Source organism: Engraulis encrasicolus, unplaced genomic scaffold (assembly GCF_034702125.1).
Source record: "Engraulis encrasicolus isolate BLACKSEA-1 unplaced genomic scaffold, IST_EnEncr_1.0 scaffold_56_np1212, whole genome shotgun sequence".
Taxonomy (NCBI): Eukaryota; Metazoa; Chordata; class Actinopteri; order Clupeiformes; family Engraulidae; genus Engraulis; species Engraulis encrasicolus.
Genome location: NW_026945884.1, coordinates 375001 through 390000, shown reverse-complemented (window position 1 = coordinate 390000; position 15000 = coordinate 375001). Strand labels below are relative to the sequence as shown.

Genomic DNA, 15000 nt, shown 5'->3' with positions numbered 1-15000 from the left:
ACAAAATGGCTGCCAAAATACGCTTTTTTTGACAGAGCATTTTTACCAAGTATTGCTGTACTTGGAAATAAATGCTCTTTTATAACATTTTGTGTCCCATTAATGTTTCTTGATGAATGTATCTACTATAGAGGATTTTAAAAAGTATAAAATAGCTTCTAGAATGCTAATAATGCTAATATTGTAGGCTAGGTGTTAGCCTAAACGTTTTAAATATTTAGCTTTTCTAATAAGATATTTGTTGCCTATGTGTGTTTATATGGTTAAGAAAATTGATGTAAGTCTTTTAAAAATATTTAGAAATCACTGAAAGTTGCTATTGGCTCTATGAAAACTGTCCTGAAATCGCTAGATGACACCATGATATTACATATAACATAAGTTATTTTGTGTCATTTTGAAAAATATTCAGACATATTTTACATATTCTATCAGATACTATTGCATACATTCCAGATAGTCTATAGGCTACATGCTACTCAGCATGGTTGTTAGTGGCCAGACATCTCTTGAAAATGATGGAGTTGTTAGCAAGGAAAAACTAGCTCAAGGTAGAGTTCTGAATGAGGCTTAAGTCCTTGTTTATTGTGTCAGTGATGGCAAAAATGGACTCCAAAATGGTCTTGCTTGTACTTTCCATCAAGCTACTGGGTAAAAGACCTAATATGACTATTCAACCAGGCAGGTCATTGTCTGAGTTACGACCAGGTCCTCCAAGTCCAGATCCTCCTTAGCTGATAGCACCAAGAGAGCTTTGCCATTATTCCAACAAACATTGTGGCAGATAAATTCATCCACTACACATATGATACCATTGATATCCTGGATGAAACACTAGATGGGAAGAATACTTCCCATGCAACACAAATGGCAGCATGGCAGAGAGGCCAACCAATTGATGATTCTGTTACAGATATAGAGGTGTCCACTAGACATACATTAAATGTGCCAAATGCCCTGATGGAGCTACATCCTCTCAGGATTACTCCTAGGACATTCAAACCAACTTTTTCAGCACCCATTGCTGAATCATGCTTTGGAAAATCTGGAGAGGAGCATAAGTATGCTAGACAAGCAAAGGCTACGGATCTAGCTTTCTTCTTGCACTGTCAAAACTTTGAACACTGACCAAGAAGTCTTCATGTCTATCAGTCACAAAAGAACAACAGACTGCTACGGGGTATTTGCCAATAGTCCTCGCTACTGCACACGTTTTGCACACATTTTGATACTTTGAATACAAATGCATTGTCATATCTTAACATTTTGGACAGGAACAGTTATCACATTTGACCAAGCATTGCACTGCAGACTTAAGGAGTTAAAGTTGGCAATTTCAGAATAGAACAACAAATGAATACCTCGCCTAGGACTTAGCGTGTCAATGAACTTCCTTAAGGCCATAGGAGAACATATGAATGGATCTGGACTGACCAATGTATGGATGGTAGATTGCTTGGATAATTCCCTGTTGAACTGCTAAACAGGATAGGGTATTCTTTTCGACACGCTATAGCACCAATGCGCCTTCTATAGTCAATGCGATTAAATCTAATTGGGATATGTTGAAATGCGATACTTCCTTGCAAAATATTTTTGATGAACGACCTATTTTCACGTATAGGAGAGCCCCCACATTGAGGGACAGACTGGTGAGAAGTTATACGCCGGCAAAAGAAAAAAGTACATGGTTACCCACGGTGCCCAATGGCACTTTTAAATGTGGACACTGTAATGCTTGCGACATTGTCTCTAAGACAAAAGGATTTACCCACCCTGTCATTCTTTCTACATACCCTACCAGGCACTTTATAAATTGTAAGAGCACCAATTCCCGCCTACTTGTCAATCACCCGTCAAACCCCTGTCAAACTTTTCTTTTGTTACCTGCGCCAGTGACGCTTCAGTATTGACTCTGCCCTGATGAAGGCCATTCCTTGGCCGAAACATGTTGGCGTTTTTAACTTTTCTACAATGATTTAGCCGTTTAATAAGGCTATTTTAACTTTTTTGGGAAGAGTGCCTTGGATACTTCGTTTCTTTTGCATGAGTTACGAGAGCTTGACTAGTTCTAGCCTGCTCTGTCCCTTTGTTCTCTTGACTACGGTCGACTGCTGGCAACACATTTCAGTGGAGTCAGACTCTGACTACCCCCTGGCAAAGTGATTCGATCTCCCGCCTAAGGTGGACGACTCGTTATCCCAACTCCCTGCCACCACAGAGAATCTCATACAGCAGGGACTGACCACCACCCTAGTGGCTGATGTGGCTTCCCCAGCTCGAGCAGCTGCCTCGGAGCCCCTTGGGCATCACCGCAGGCCACTGCGCTTGGCACGAAAGCGCACCCGGTCACTAGGCATGGCACGCTTGTAGACTCCAAAAGTCCTGCATAATGCACCACGAGCCCCTTCGCCTGACGCCTCCCTTTTTCCCCTCCTGCAAGGAGGCGAGATTTCTCAGGGTTTGTCCCCCCTTAGCCCACGGGGCTCAGGGGCCTCAGCTGAGAGCGTAGGGGCTTCAGCCCCTCCTGCTACTTTCCCCTCTCCTGCAGGTTCGAGTCTGGCACCGGACCAGGAAGAGGACATCCCCCAGCACAGGGGCCACCTGCCCCTATGAGTCTGGCAAGGGAACATTTGAACCTAACCGGTTTTCTGGATAACGTTATCAGGACAATTCAAGGGGCCAGGGCCCAATCTACTGGGACACTGTATAACCTGAAGTGGTCTGTCTTCGAACGCTAGTGTGACCAACACGACAAGACAACTTTTCAGTGTTCAGTACCGATGGTGTTGTCCTTTCTACAAGACTTATTGGGGGGAAACAAGGCTTTACCGTTTAAGTCTACTTTGCAGCGATTTCATCGTGCCATATAGGAGTGCCCATCCACTAGATACTTACGCCCCGTGCTACGTCAGACGATACCCCCCTGGGATATCTCTCTAGTACTGGAGGCTATGTGTGGGGCCCCTTTCGAGCCCCTCCAAGAGGGGCCTCTCCAAACTGCTTTTGCACACCACCTTTCAGATCCGTGGAAGAGAGGGGACAACACAACTTGTGCCCTGTGCACGCTTTACGCATCTATATGAACAGGACTCACTCTTTTAGGAACACTGAACAGCTGTTTGTGTGCTTCATCAAGCCCTCTACAGGGCTCACAGTTTTGAAATAGAGGTCTCCAAATGGTTGGTTCAAACAATTGCCCTGGCATATGAGTCCAAGGGTCGCCAACCCCCGGGTCAGATTAGGGCTCACTTGACCAGGGCGGTCTCTACATCTTTTTTTCTTTTTTTTTTTTTTTTTTTTTTTCTAAACCCAAACCACCACCCCCCCTTATGGAGGACCTAATTTTTTGTCTTTCATTCTTTTTTTTCTTTTTTTTTCTTTTATTTTATTTTTTTCTTTTAAATATATTTGCATTTACCTTTCTTTTTTAATAAAACAATACAATAAACAAAACATAGGTTTAACAACAAAGAAGGACAATAGTAAAAAGAAAAAAATAAGAAAGAAACAAACTATTCAAATCTGAAGTCCCCCAAAAATGTCAGACTGTATATTTAGTGCCCACCCACCACCCTCATATAACCCCCCCACCCTTCCCAGGGGATGAAGTTACAGTTTACATTTTATCCTGATGCAATGAGAAATATTACATTAAATAACAAAACAGACCCTAAGGCCAACCTTCGCCATCTTTTAATTCTAACCATCTATTTGCATAGCTCACCATTCCTGTCTCATTAGCCATTACACATTCTATTTTACAGTAGTGTTTGATATAATTTTTAAAAGCTCTTATAGTCAATGTCTTTATATCCATTGTTCTATGTATGAACACTTTGCCCAACAAAAGAATAATATTTTGCAATCCCTGGTTTTCGCTTGCCAAATCACCTAGGAGTATAATAGAGAGATCTAAATGCAAGCTTATATTATACTTTAGCAACCAATTTTCAACTTCAAGCCAGAATATAGCAGTTGAAGGGCAGTACCAAAGTAAATGTTGTGTTGTCTCCTCTTCTTCTGAACAAAATCGACAGAATGACTTTTTTTCAATACCCCAGATATGCAGCATTTTTTTAGTGTTTAAATATTTGAAAATCAATTTATATTGAAAAAATCGTATTTTTATATCTAATGATGTTTTGTATAGATTATTAAATATTTGTTTCCATGGAAGTGGACGATCTATCATTTTTTCCCAACTGTCAAATATTTTCCATGGATACTCCACCAATTTATCAGTTTGTAGGTAAAACTTGTATATTTCCTTGTTAATTTTGGTTCTGTTTAACCATCTGTTTTGTTTTATATTTGGTCGACATACTAAATGATCCCTACAGCTAGATTTTATTTTTTGTTTCCAGTTTAAAGGCACGGATGCCGTTAGTTGATTGTATTCTTGTATGGTACACACCTGCCCGTACTTATGTTTTAGTTGTCTGTATGAGAGGATTTCACATTTATCATTTACTATGTCTTTCACAAAGAGAATTCCTTTCTTAAACATATGTTTTAAAACATTACCTGCCCTCCACTCACTATATTTGAATTGAACCACAGCATTTGTTGTAATATTTCTTCTGCTGTTTCTGGTGGGTAGAACTGAAAATGTAGCCAGCTTTGTATTGCTTCCATTAAAAAGGTGGAGCCTTTCTTAATAATGCGTTCGATTTTGAAATGTGCTGGGCTTATCTGCAAAAATGGATAGAGTTTTTTCTCAAACATTGGGTGAATGCTTTCCAGTAGCTTACTTGAAAACCAGTCTGGGTTGAAATACATTTTTTGTATGAGAGACGCTTTTATTGTTTTGTTCATTGACTTCAGGTTCAAAAGTTGTATCCCCCCTGCTTCATAGTCATTGTAAAGATACGCTCGTCTAACTTTGTCCTTTTTACCATTCCAAATAAACTTAAATATTTGTTGTTCATATTCTTTAAAGAAAACATCAGGTGGTGAGGGAAGTGCTGACATCAAATAAGTAAATTGAGACACGACTAAAGAATTGATCAGAGTTGCTTTACCATAAATAGTCAGATTTTTGCTTTGCCATGGCTGTAAAATAGCACAAATCCTACTCAGTTTAATTTTGTAGTTAATCATAGATATATCTGAAATATTATGTGGTATGTGGATACCGAGAATATTAACGGCCCCATCCACCCATTCCACTGGAAGATAAGGGAGATGGAAATCACTATTCTTCAGATAGCCCAGTCTCAGTATACGACATTTCTCATAATTTGGCTTGAGCCCTGATATCTTGGAAAAGTTATTCAAATCAATAATGAGATTATGAAGTGATGCATTATCTGGTTCCATCATAAAACTGGAATCATCTGCATACATGCACACTTTATTATTAATGCCGTTTAAATCCAAACCTTTTATCTGTTTATTAGATCTTATTTTCATTGCCAAGATCTCAATTGCAATGATGAAAAGGTAGGGGGATAAAGGGCAGCCTTGTTTAACCCTCAAGCGGCCGGCCTGTTTTTGCGACTAATCTGACCGAGCGTGGTCATTTATGACCCCAAGGAGTTTATATAGAAATAACACTAAATAAATTATTTTTTGGGGGTCATTCAAATTTATTTACATCTTGGACATACTTTTCCCTCATCTAAAGCAAAAAAAAGCTAATTTGAACATTTTATTGTTTTGCTAAAAAATAGTCAAACTTACATACGTATATGCTAAATATGATGTATGCCCTCATTTGCATATGTAAACATCAAAATACAAAAAACATCCAATACATTTTTTTCTTCTCTCATCATCAGTAATCAACTGAGAAAGTTTCATGGTGATATCTATCATTTAAAATTTTTAGCCTATTCACTTGTAGTAGTCTCACCATAATAATACAGTATATTTGGCAGTATATATGGAAATTGCTCAAAGTGAAACTTTGGGAAACCAAGCTAAATTCTATCCATTAGGCCCATAGATGACATTTCTGCAATAAAACTTTATGGTACTCAACATTTCTGGGTTCATGAAATCACAAGATCAGAGAATATGGTAATTTACATAGAAAAAAACATGTCTCAAACATATAACCTTATGCACACTCAAACTTTCTCTGAAACTTTTTCTGGATATTGTAGCTGTGAAAAGGTGTCTTCCACATATATTAGAGCAAAGAAATTATTCAACTGATGCTTCAGCCTTTGTATAGCCATAAAATAAGGAAAATTCTAAAAACGCAATTGATTTCTACACTGATGACTTGTTTCCTCCCTCTTTGTTCATCAGGATGACTTCCATTTCATATTCTCATCATGTGTCTAGGACCATTGTGCCATGATATCAACAAATATTGAGCAATAACAGAGGAAATGCTACCTGGGTGCCCTCACAATATGCTTCGTTGGCTATCGCAGGGGTGCCCTAATTATTCATACAATATATTATATTTGAATACTATAAATGTTTATATTGTGAATATTTTAGGTCTCCTGACCATGGCCTGCCCAAAGACACAAAATACAAAAATCAGAGTTTGAAAATTACAACAACAATGGACATTATAATGTTGAGTATCTCATGGATCCTCTCGGGGTCATAAATGACCCCAGAGGTTGTTTGATTATAAATCCTACATAGATGGTCCAAATCTCACAAAAATCATTCACAACATGCACAACATATGTATTGACAAACTCCTGGAAGGACAAGTTTTTCTGATGAAAATTGCCGGAATGGTGTATGAAAATATGTGCCCGGGGTCATAAATGACCCCAGTCGGTCGCTTTAGGGTTAACTCCCCTTCTTATCGGTATTGGTTTAGTGAAATGTCCATTATTTAGTACCTTACAAACAGAGCCTTCATACATTATTTTGACCCACTCTATAAGAGATTCTCCAAAATTGAAATACTGTAAACATCTATTAATAAAACTCCAGCTAATTGTATCAAATGCTTTCTCAAAATCAGCAATGAAAATTAGTCCAGCTTTATTTGTTTGGTCATAATGTTCAATTGTTTCTAATATCTGTCTAATACTATTTGATATATTCCGCCCTTGTATGAAACCTGTTTGATCATTGTGTATTATTTGTGGTAGTACCTTTTTTATTCGTGTGGCGATACATTTTGCCAATATTTTAGAGTCATACCCTTGTAAGGTGAGTGGTCTCCAGTTTTTCAAATGAGTGGGGTCTTTATATTTTCCACTCGGATCCTGCTTCAGCAACAAAGAAATTACACTTTGCTTTTGTGTGCCTGAGAGTGCACCTTTTTGGTAAGAAAAATTAAAGCATTCAAGTAAAGGGTTTTTTATCGATTCATAAAACACCTGATACACCTCTATGGGGAGCCCATCCAGGCCTGGTGTTTTTCCTTTTTTAAATGAAAAAATGGCATCTTTGAGTTCATCCTCAGTTATAAGACCTTCACATGACTTTTTTGATTCATTACCAATTTGAATTTTCTTTTGAAAAAAAGCATACGCATCATGATCAGTTAGTAGATCTGCTGAAAATATTGCTGCAAAATATTTCTCAATTTCGTCCATGATTTCTTCTTTTGTAGTTATTATAGTATTTTTATTATCTATTAATTGATAAATATTCTTCTTGGAATTATTATTTCTCTGGAGGTTCAAAAACAATTTATTACACCTTTCTCCTTTTTCCATCCATTCTGCTTTATTTTTATAATATATATTATTTGTATTGTCATTGATCAATTCTTCATATTCCTGCTGTTTCTGTTCCAGTCTATCCAAGTCATTTTGTGGAGTGTCAACTTTGTCTACAAGTGCTGTTAAAGTCTGTATTTCTCTTTTAATGTTCTGCTCTCTTAATCTATTTTGTTTCTGTCTGTATGAGGCCATTTTTATTGTGTGCCCTCTAAGAGAACATTTAAATGCATCCCATACAATTTGTGGATCTGCTGATCCTACATTATCTGAGAAAAAGTTCTTTATAAATATTCTAGTTTTATCTATGAATACAGAATCATCCAAGAGTTTTTGATTGAACTTCCAATAGGATCTCCCTCTTGGATGATCGGTCATGTCTAAATGTAAAGAAATTAACTGATGGTCTGATCTCATTTTATCTTCTATCATAACTTTTTTAACTTTTGATACTAAGGAAAAGGAAATAAGAAAATAATCAATACGGCTTGCTTGGTTTTGTCTCCGCCATGTATAATTTCGTGATTTGGGATTTTTCAATCTCCAAATGTCTACTATGTCTTTCCCATTCATTATTGCTTTGATCTCCTTTTGGCTGTGTGGATGATATTCAGTTCTATTGCCTTTTTTTCTATCAATATCCCCTTGCTGCACCACATTAAAATCTCCAACCAAGACATAGAAGTCACTCTCAAAAGTATCTCCATTCAATTTATCATGCATTTCTTCAAAGAAAAGTGGATCATCTACATTAGGCCCGTATACATTAACTAAAGTGATAAAATTGTCATCTATAGCTATTCTCAAGATTAACCATCTTCCTTGTGAGTGACTATCAACGCTTTGTACTTTAATTGTTGAATTTTTTCCAAATAAAACCATCACCCCCCTTTTGTTTTTAGAGCCATGACAAAATATAATTGGACCACCCCATTCATCCATCCAAAGTTGCTCATCAGCAGATACTGAGTGAGTCTCCTGTAAGCAAATTAAAGAGTAATGCTTTTCTCTAAGCCAAGCAAAGACCTGGTGTCGCTTTTTCTTTTCTGCTAAGCCATTCGTATTAAAACTTGCTAGTTTCAATTCTCCACTCAGCATCTTTAAGTCAGGCTACTCATTCATTCTATAATGGAGGTCATCATAATGGGCTCGGTCGTGATAAAGCCGCGCAGCCCCCGCCGGGCCGCGCGCACACACACCCCGCCAGCCCGGCGCACCCCGGCCAGAAGATTCTGACCAGAATCCACCAAACCAACAAAGCGAGTACGCGCGCCGCCCAACAGAAGCAGCACCGCCCCACCACGAAAACGCCCAACATTTCATATAGAGTAAGACCACATCTGTTAGGCTAAGGTTGTCAGATAAATTAATTCTCAAATATTCCCAAAAGAATATGTCTTCCCCCTCCTCCCCTAGAGCCCCCCGTTCCCCATTTAAAAATAACCCCAAAAGAAAAAAAGAAAAACAAAACATGTCCCCAAAATGAGAGACTGTCTCAAGGCACAACGCTACCTTGCTTTTGATTTCGATAACTTCCAAGTAGCATGAACAAAACAAAAAATAATAAAATAATAATAACAATAAAAAATATACATTAATTATATAGGTCTATATGCCATCAATTAACAGACATTTTTATGAAAGAATGTAATCGGTCGTTAGTCCAAAGTCCTCGTCAGAACACTTGGGCACAAAAACTTGCAACGTTGGCCAGGCCTACATTAAGTTCTTCAGACAAAAGGCTACAAGGGTTGTGGATCTATTGTGGCTTCAAGCGATTTTCTACAAATGTTCATTTACAAAATTATAAAGTATCCATCCCTTGTGCATAGACTATAATCGTTGTCCGTGGAAATAAAACTCAGTTTGTCCTACCGTTTTTTTCTTTGGCTTCTCTTCATACTCACAACCTCGTCGTGATCTTATATCTCTGAAGGGCAGGTTGACTACAGTTAATCCAAGATATCCATAGCCTACTGTTTTGGCTTCATCACAATGAGGAGGACATGTCCTCTGTCAAACTCCGTCATTTGCGTCGTAGCCCACTCTTCAGATGTCTTTCCATTAGAATAAACAAACACAAAAGTTACAAAAATAATAATAAAAAATGATAAAAAGTCGCAGCACTGGTCCATTTCATATCAGCCAACACTTGCTCTTTCTTGTTGTTTCTGTCCATTCACAACCACGTTGTAATATTTTTATCTCTGAAAAGCTGGTTGTTGATGTACAGCTTATCCCTAACTACGCGCGCCTTCTGTTTCTTTTTTTTGTACTCCTTCATGATAGGGATAAGGACGCGTCGTCTGTCAACAATCTCCCGTGGATATTGTTGGAACATTGAAAAATCTGTGCCTTTTAAATTCCAACCGCGTCCCAGCACTTCATCCTTGCTTTTGGCGTGGAGGAATCTTACCACCACAGGCCGGGGCTTTTCCTTGTTTTTTTCTTGGCCTAGTCGGTGCGTCTTGTCGATTACGGCCTCAGTCACCTGCGCCTCCGTCATTTTTAAGTTTTCCTTCATAAAGGTTTTGACCAGGTTTTCAGTTGCAGAGTTGTCTTCCGTTTCTTGTTCTTCAAAACCCATGATCACAATATTGTTCTGCATGCTTCGACATTGAATTTCCAGTATATCGTTCTTCATCTCTTTGTTGGATTTGGTCAGGTGTTTCACTTCTGCCTGCAGGGAATTCACCGTCTTTTTCAAGCTCGAGTTTTCTTTTTTCAGATCTTCGATTAATGCATTAGTGAACTCCACAGATTTCTTTAGATCCGCTATATCACTTATCATGTCATGCAGGAGATCCAATTTGTCGAGCTTTTGAAGTTGTGCGTGCATTCGATCCAGCATTTCTCGGTCTGACGGAGTCAGGCCTGCCATTTCGATTTCGCTTGCGCTGGATAGGTCTAATTCGGATCGCGTTCTCTTGGGTTCTTGTTTGGGCATTTCTATGTTCAAACAAAAACGTAAGATGTTCTTGTCTGTTTTCCAAGTAATTTTTGCTTTGTTCAATCACTTCATATGGTTAAATCATTGTTAGCGTTAGAGCCATGAGACCTCACTCAACACCCGTCCGCCATCTTGCCCTCTCTCATCTACTTTCGTTTTACTGCGGTCTCTACATCTTGTCCTCTCTTCAAGGGTGCAGCAGTTTCAGACGTGTGCAGAGCGGCTGGTTGGGCCAACCCCGCCACCTTTGTCCGGTTCTACCAACTAGATGTGACCACGTTGCCACAAGAACATAGGGTTCTGGGCACGACCACTGATTGTCTGTAGGGTGATAGGAACGCTATCCTTACAGGAGGCTCTTGGAGTTCTGCCTAGTTTGGACCAGCAATCGGGAGTGATTGTAACTCTCCCATAGATATGCGAACGAAAGAGAACATTAGGGCATGAATATGTCCCCGGTTCTCTGAAGGAGATGAGTGAGCCATCTCTCAAGACACCCTTATTTCCGACAGAGAGGTTTGGCATCAAAGTGGCTCATTTGCGCTCAACCATTCGGTTTTGACAAAGTGGACATCCCACCCACTACGCAGTTGATTGGACCTTTGGCGTGATTGCAAAGGTCTTCAGCTAATCGTACAGCTGAGAGTGTGCTCCCATAGAGATGGCTCACTCATCTCCTTCAAAGAACCGGGGACATATTCATGTCCCAATATTTAGTCTTTTAGATAATACTATCTTCTTTGCCTCTCTTTTTCTTTCCAAATCTTACTGAATGACAATTGTGTATGATAATGTGCTTTACGGAGGCTATTGCTATTGAATGCCAGTTTACGAGGATATCTTATTATTAGAAAGGCATAATTATAGTAATTTTTATGTTTTTGCCATGAAAATTTGCCTTTGTGTAAGTGTAGGAATACATGATAAATGCAAATATCTGAGCATTGCACGATTATTTCCACGGAGAAGTGGTACTTTCTAACGTATTCTGCCCAAAATCAAGAATTTCGGCGGCCATTTTGTTTTTCAGCTTGGGAACCAGGCTAGCTGAATTCAGGGTACTCTAATTATCTTAGAAAACTAGGTTCCCAACTTTTACTAAAAAATGCTTCTAACACCCTTATAAAGGGCCTTTTTCTGGAAATGCTTCTAGTCTATAGTGCTGAGGCCTCTCTCCCCAAGGGTTTTTTGTCATGCACACTACCTATCTGGGCTCACGGCTTCGCTTACAATGATGATGACACACAGCTACATCTGTCATCCAGAGAACTCCACCATAGTCTCTGCATCTTCGCATTATCCACATGGATGACGGAACATCACCTTTAGCTAAAGTCAAGTATGTGCTGTCACAATATCCACATGGATGACGGAACATCACCTTTAGCTAAAGTCAAGTATGTGCTGTCACAATATCAAACTCAGTATGGGCTCAGCCACTGCCCCCCCCCCCCCAAATAAGGTCACAAGAAACCTGGGTGTCATGATTGTCACCTTCTATCATACTTTGTCCATATAGTAAGCAAAGTAAGTAAGTACATTTTATCCATGAAGCACATTTAAAAACTGACCAAAGTGCCTCGGTTGCCCGGTCATGTCATGCCGCTTTTCTGTGTAAAGTATAAAAACGATCAGACCGTACCTGACCCAATATGCCACACTATGCATGTGTGTGTGTGTGTGTGTGTGTGCGTGTGTGTGTGTGTGTGTGTGTGTGTGTGTGCGTGTGTGTGTGTGTGTGCGTGTGTGTGCGTGTGAGTGTGTGTAGTGTGTGTGTGTGTGTGTGTGTGTGTGTGTGTGTGTACCTGCTGAGGTTCTGTCTCTGCTCCACAACATTCCGAGATTCTGTCCGAGCGTCTGGCAGAGAGTGATGGCCATCGGACCCACGTTACCGTACTGTGTATGATACACGCACACACACACCCATTACCTTACTGCATACAATATAAACACAACCCCATTACCGTAATATATATAATATACATACACCCCCATTACCTTACTGCATACAATATACACACAACCCCATTACCGTAATGTATATAATATACACACACACACACACACACACACACATTACCATAATGTATATAATATACATACACCCCCATTACCTTACTGCATACAATATACACACAACCCCATTACCGTAATGTATATAATATACACACACACCCGTTACCTTACTGCATACAATATACACACAATCCCATTACCGTAATGTATATAATATACACACACACACACACACACACACACACACACACACACACACACATTACCGTACTATATATAATATACGCACACACCCATTACCTTACTGCATACAATATACACACAACCCCATTACCGGAATGTATACAATATACACACACACATTACCGTAATGTATATAATATACACACACACACACACACACACACACACACACACACACACATGTTACCGTACAGTATACACTATACACACACACCCATTACCGTAATGTGAACAATATAAACTAGGGGTGGGCATAGATTAATTTTTTTTAATCTAGATTAATCTCACTGTAATTATGAAATTAATCTAGATTAATCTAGATTAATCTATATCAAAATGGCTCATTCAGAATAGGCACGATAGCGAAATAATGCAGAAAAAAACCTTGGGGTTTCTTAAGACAGATGGCGCATCAGACCAGAGCTCATATTTTTTTTTCCAAAATGCATCTCATCTTCAAAAAATGGTCATGTTGATACTTGGTGATGAAAAAATCACAGCTATATGTGTAAAGTGTGTTCAATATGTTAGGAAGCATTTACAGTTATAAGATACTGAAATTTCAAAATGAACAGCGCTATAAGTTATAGAGGCAAATACAGATAAATCTAACAATTCAGCATTTCTAATGGGCAAAGAGAGAGAGAGAGAGAGAGAGAGAGAGAGAGAGAGAGAGAGAGAGAGAGAGAGAGAGAATTGAGAATCTGCCACTGACTGTTAAAAGGAGCAGCCGCTCCTTTAAGGAGCTCTGCGTTGTAGGCACAGCAGCCCCCATCTAGAACCTACAGCACTGGCACACGGCGATTTGACAGTTGTTCTCAGAGTTAGAATGCCAGATGAGTTACAACTCAACATGAATTCAGTTTGCAACAACAAAAAAAGTCAAGCGCGACAACCAATATACACATACACCCGTTACCGTACTGTATACAATATACACATACACCCATTTCCGTACTGTATATGATATACACACACACACATTACCGTAGTGTATATAATATACACACACACACACACACACCCATTACCATAATGATACTATAAACACACACACCCATTTCCGTACTGTATACAATATACATATGTAACGGAGGCTAACTAGCACAGAGTTGGCGTGGAACATTGGTAAACCTCCCTCCGATAGCCTCATACAGTCTCGTGCCGTTAGTCTGAGAGACTAGTCTCTTGGCCCAGCGATATCGTACTGTGTCTCCCATTGCCTGACCGTTGTAGTTGACGAGGTCACACGTTCGATCCCCGAGGGGGGTGAACAGGTGCAAGATGACCTCCGTCACAGTGGTGCCGCTGACCCGGGATGGGAGTGAGGTTTAAGGGGGAGAGTGGTGCCGCTGACCCGGGATGGGAGTGAGGTTTAAGGGTCCACTTAGCGCAGCACCTATGTTATAACCTTACTGTCACCAAAACTGTAATGTCTATGTCTTAATCTGTTACTTAAGGCTCTCAGCACTGTCATAGCAATGTTGTTATGATGTAGTTGAGTATTTTCAGCAAATAGTGAATAGGCCCGCTGGCGACCCCATCTGCAGTAAGAGGCTACAGTAATAGTGAATAGGCCTGCGTGGCGACCCCATCTGCAGTAAGAGGCTACAGTAATAGTGAATAGGCCCGCCGGCGACCCCATCTGCAGTAAGAGGCTACAGTAATAGTGAATAGGCCCGCTGGCGACCCCATCTGCAGTAAGAGGCTACAGTAATAGTGAATAGGCCCGCTGGCGACCCCATCTGCAGTAAGAGGCTACAGTAATAGTGAATAGGCCTGCTGGTGACCCCATCTGCAGTAAGAGGCTACAGTAATAGTGAATAGGCCCGCTGGCGACCCCATCTGCAGTAAGAGGCCACTCAAACAATTTAAAATGACCTAGCACAGGAGACAAATCTAGACAGACCTTGTCAAGCAGATCAATTGTGGTGTTTACAAATAGTCTTGAAGTACCTAGCCACTTTAGTGACATTTATCACATGACACATGGCATTAAAAAACTAGACATTTGGGAGTTTTGAATGTCTGTAAGTCGCTGGCTAAATGGACTAGCTGCCAGCCAGACCTGTTGTCAAACAGCACAGGGATGCTATTGGCGCTTACCCAGTATTGCTATGTGGACACCAATATTACACAACCATT

The 15000-nt window shown here is 39.8% G+C and overlaps 1 protein-coding gene across 1 annotated transcript in view; it reads right to left on the bottom strand.

Moving 5' to 3' along the window:
* Positions 1–15000, bottom strand: part of LOC134444448 (disintegrin and metalloproteinase domain-containing protein 11-like) — a 100897-nt gene that overhangs the window by 49549 nt on the left and 36348 nt on the right. Inside the window, exon 13 of the mRNA XM_063193798.1 lies at positions 12402–12492. Within this exon, the coding sequence (XP_063049868.1) occupies positions 12402–12492 (91 nt within the window). The remainder of the gene's footprint in view (positions 1–12401; positions 12493–15000) is intronic.